General features: G+C 50.9%; 1 protein-coding gene across 10 annotated transcripts in view; it reads right to left on the minus strand.

Moving 5' to 3' along the window:
- NAV2 (neuron navigator 2) overlaps positions 1-4429 on the minus strand; it is a 332145-nt gene that overhangs the window by 184443 nt on the left and 143273 nt on the right. For 4 of the 10 annotated variants that reach the window (XM_003206106.4, XM_003206104.4, XM_031553398.1 and 1 more), the window contains exon 1: positions 3592-4402. The exons of 3 other annotated variants lie outside the window; for them this stretch is intronic. In XM_003206106.4, coding sequence (XP_003206154.1) covers positions 3592-3849 — 258 coding nt within the window. In that variant the 5' untranslated portion in view covers positions 3850-4402. Of the gene's footprint in view, positions 1-3591; positions 4404-4429 lie in introns of those variants that run through there. 3 more of the 10 variants (XM_031553397.1, XM_010710727.3, XM_010710726.3) reach the window with 1 other exon arrangement.

Genomic DNA, 4429 nt, shown 5'->3' on the forward strand with positions numbered 1-4429 from the left:
AAAAAGGAAAAAAAAAATCTAATCTATTTAAAAATCTTCATCAACAGAAAACTCAAGTGGAGGACAGAAAAGATGATGACCTGCTGCACTCAGCCTTAATGAGACAGAACAGCATGCCCAGTTCTAAATAGAATTCTTAATAAAAGCTCAAGGCAAGCTGGAGAGAGTCCAGCAGAGAGCAGGAAGAGTTGTACAAGTTCTAGAGATCTTGAGAGGAATGGCTAAAAGAATGACATTTACCTCAACTAGAGAAAGAAAAGCGAGGGAGAACACGACAGCACCAGTCAGCATCTGTCTGCCATGTCCATCGAGAAAGGAACAAGCAGGATAGATGCCCAACTTGCAGGAAGGGAAGTGGAAGTTTGCTATTTGCAGAGTAATATCCAATCCTCTCCCACTCCTTCCTGCCAAATGTTAAGGACAACCACGTACCCGAATGGCTGGTGATGGGATTGCTGAATGCAGTGCTCAGCAACAGGTTGTTTTACTTAATTAATGCAAATTTAGTAGCCGAATACATACGACTTTTTTAGAATAACTAATAAATACCATTTGGTATATGAGAGGTCACTATCCTACCATCTATTTGACAGAAGTCTCTCTGGTAACAAAGTTAAATATTTCCAAAACAATGCTCTCTGAACACGGGTATAATCTACTGGCAGTGTTCTCAAAAAAGCACCGATACAACAGAAGACACTGTTGTGCACAACACAGGCAGTTTAAGATGGAAAAATGAATGGAGTGTGTGTAGCAGTAACAATAAAACAGGAACAATGCTGACATGACTCACTGACCTCAGGTTTCAGTCTAGCATTTACAATGGACTTGAAGCAAGTGGCTTGGAACATGCAAGAAAAGTGTTACAACAGGATCTGGAATCTTCACATTGTGACTTCTACCTTGTGCAGCAGACATGGCCTCTTCTCTAGGACAGAGAAGTACATTAAGTAAGTGCAAGGGTAAGGCCAACACGGTGTGCACTCATTGTGATGGGAGAGGAAAATTCATACATATACACAGATAGGACCGTTGCATTCCTCTTAGCACCTTTAAGCAGGTGTCCTACACGTGAGATTAGCTGCCATCTGTTCTTATTCTGTACATGCAACTGAATTCCGCAGGGCAAAGAGGACCAACTTCAACAGGATTAAAAGCAACCCCTTAAAATACACAGAACGTCCAGTGGATATGAGTCTGAAAGCTCTCATATTGAAATAAAAGCCGAACTCAGACTCTCTTGAATAAGTTCTCCAACCACTCAGCAGCTGCTTCTCATCCAGCTCTACTGAAAGTGATGTGATACCACCCTGGGTTTTGGCAGCAATAGCCTCAAACTCCAAAAGAAAGCCTGGGAGCATATTCCAAGCTCAGTTCAGCTCCCACAAGGAAGATAGCATGAGACACACTGATTTCACTCATTATCACTCTTCTCCTAGGTCTTTCATCTGAAACAGAGGAACACATTATCATTCCTCGTAGACTGCAAACCCCACACGGGGACTCAGACCACACAACAGGTGCCATTCCGTTCTGTGGACCTACATGCTAAATGCCACAGAAAGAATCTCACTTCCCACCCAACAGGGGCACAGAGGATGTCAGGCTCCTCACAGTGAAATGGCAAGGACCATATTTTTGCTTGAAGTAACCACAGAATCAAACGATAAGGCACAAACAAACATTTGAGATAGCTAGTCCTAGTACAATCTTTAAGATGCAACTTCAGCAGACTTGTCACCAGAAATCGCTTCTACACCTGAATGCAGCTGAAGATTTCCTAGGATATAAATGCTTCTGCTACCAATAAGCCATCTGGTGGCTGTTCATCCATTCTGTGCCTCCTCCCACTCCTTCATGGGGGAAGGGAGGAAAAGAGAAGAGCAATGCCCTTGGTGCAACCGATCTGGAAAAGTCTCCCCTTAATTTAGATCCAGATTACTGGATGGCAAAAGCTGCATGCCATGTGGGCATGGAATCAAAGCTGAATCATCAGGAATAATATAAGAGGGCTGTGCTTATCCAAGATCATGGACAGTAAAGCAAATCTCACTCATGCACACCTTAAAAGCTGCTGGTCATCTGCTAGGACTTCTAGCAGGTTACTGAACACGACAAAGCCTTGGATTTCTCCTTCTGCTAAATTATTCAAAGCTCAAAATCATCTGACATCTTTGCGTGCAAATGTAACAAATGAGCACGAAGAACCTTTCATCGCTGGGATACACAAGATGTGTTCTGCATCACATCTGCACAGCAAGAGTTAAAACCACCATACTATTCTCCTTTCTGCTGTGGACGGCTCCCAGTCCAACAGGAGCTCTCCAATTATAATCTGTTATAGGGTCAGAAAGTGCTTTAGAAAAACAGTAACTTTTGCAGAACGTACATTTCTATGCAGAAACCAAGGTGTGTCAGAGAAAGCGCAGCACATAATGAGATTTTGCTGACGTTTCAGTATTACAAGGACAGACACAAGCACAGGGAAAAAACAGCATTTGCTTCTCCCTTTTGAGCATGATGTGATGCCTAGCTCAGTGCCTGCTGCCATCACCCTGACATCAGCACTTGTCTGTCTGCTTTTGTGCTCCCAGTCCCCGAGGAGCCACTGCAGGCCCTGTTCACCCTGGCTGCCAGTAGAGAAAGTGCAGCACATCCTAAAATCCAGGGCAGCAGGCCAAACACGCCCCACCGGCGGTCACGCTTCCCTTAAGAGAATGGGGTTACCGGGCCACAGACTTCAAAATGCAGATGGCAGGGATGACTCACTATTCTTGTGATCCACCATCATTTCCCCATCGCGTTATAACGGTATCACCACCTCCCGGGCTGAGACGCCCGCAGGGAAGCTTGTAATGTACATGGCTGGTTCCAAAATCCATCGCACTGCTGCACAGCAATCTGCACAGCATTGATCGATCCTGCCTGCTGCAGAGACAGCTCTCTGCTCACGCCGTGGCATGCGAGCACACACTCTGCAGCCGGGCAGCCTGAGACATGCTGGAGGCGTTGCTGTGCTGATAACGGAACGGGCTGAGGAGCGTACGCTTCTCTCTCTGTGCAGGAAGCAGCGTGTGTCTAAAGACAATAGGTTGCAATGCCATGTGCACAGGTCTTCTGAAAACTGCGTGTTGGTAACGTGCTGCATCCATGATGTCTTGCACGTATAGCGGTAAAGCAGGCAATCCCACTTGCACAGCCCTTCCTCTGGATGCCGTTTCACCCAGCCGCACTGCGAACAGCACGGCACCATGCACACAGCACTGCCTCCCTTCCATGTCGAGCACTGACGGCTCTCAGCAGCGGCTCTGGCATGCGCTCGCAGCAACCAGCAGCCTCCACCAAAGGCACACAAAGAAGACTCCCCAGTAGCAACACCTCTACCTGCCCCGAGTCTCACAGGCTGGACACATCCCAGCACCACCCTGCTGCGCTAACACAGCCCCAGAGCCATCCCACGGCCAAAGGTGCAGCGATGGGAAACGCAGAACATCGCACGTGGGGTGTTACCGAACCCCACGAACCTCGCGGCACGCATGCAATAGGAACAAACCCTCGCCTACAGCTCCCCAGCATCGGGCGCTTTTTTACCTGAGTGTCAAACGCGCCTTCCACCGAGCTGCCCTTCCTCGGCGGCGGTCCATCCCCGGCGCTCTCCTGTCCGCTGGGGGACTTGAGGGGGATCTGGCTGGAGTAGGACGGCTTCGTCACCTCCACCCTGCTGCCGAACTTCAGGTAGCAGGGCTGCGGGATGGCCCTGGCCGCCGGGACGTGCAGGATGGGTGCGGCGCTGTGCACGGGTTTGGGCAGTCCCGACTTCATCTTGGAGGCCACCAGGATGGCTGGCATCTTCTCCTCCTGCTGCCCTGGCGCCTTTCCGTCAGAGGCAGCACGGCAGGCGGCGGGCGGGGAGGGAGGGAAGGACGAGCTGGGAAAGCCGCTGGGTGAAAGCAGCGGGGCTTATCGCGGGGACGGCCGAAGGAAGCGGTCAGCCTGAGGTACCTTCCGGCTCTCCGCCAGCCTTCCACCTGCTGCTCTTCTGTCAGCTCGCTCCTTTCCTCCGCGGAAACCTCTCCTGCAAGCAGGGACTTTCACTCCATCATCCCCGCGCACCGCCCAGCCCGCGCCGCTCGGGGACCTGCTGCCGCCCGCACGGGATTGTCAGCTTAAGACGTCTTTCTTCAGCCTTAGCCAAGAAGCAGATGTAGCTCAGCGTGCTCAGCAGCGATGCCCTCGGACGCGAGCCTCGGGGAATCAAGCTCCTTAAGTCCTAATGCTGCGGGCAGGACGGCGATGCCGGAGCAGGAGGAGGAACGGCTGGCGACCGAGATCAAAACGCAAACCCCCCCTCCCGCAGATCCCCTCGGCGCAAGAAAACCCAGCTGTCAGAGAGCGGGGAGGGAGCGCGGCCGCCCCCCCATCGCAGCTC

This window comes from Meleagris gallopavo, chromosome 5 (genome assembly GCF_000146605.3).
Source record: "Meleagris gallopavo isolate NT-WF06-2002-E0010 breed Aviagen turkey brand Nicholas breeding stock chromosome 5, Turkey_5.1, whole genome shotgun sequence".
Taxonomy (NCBI): domain Eukaryota; kingdom Metazoa; phylum Chordata; class Aves; order Galliformes; family Phasianidae; genus Meleagris; species Meleagris gallopavo.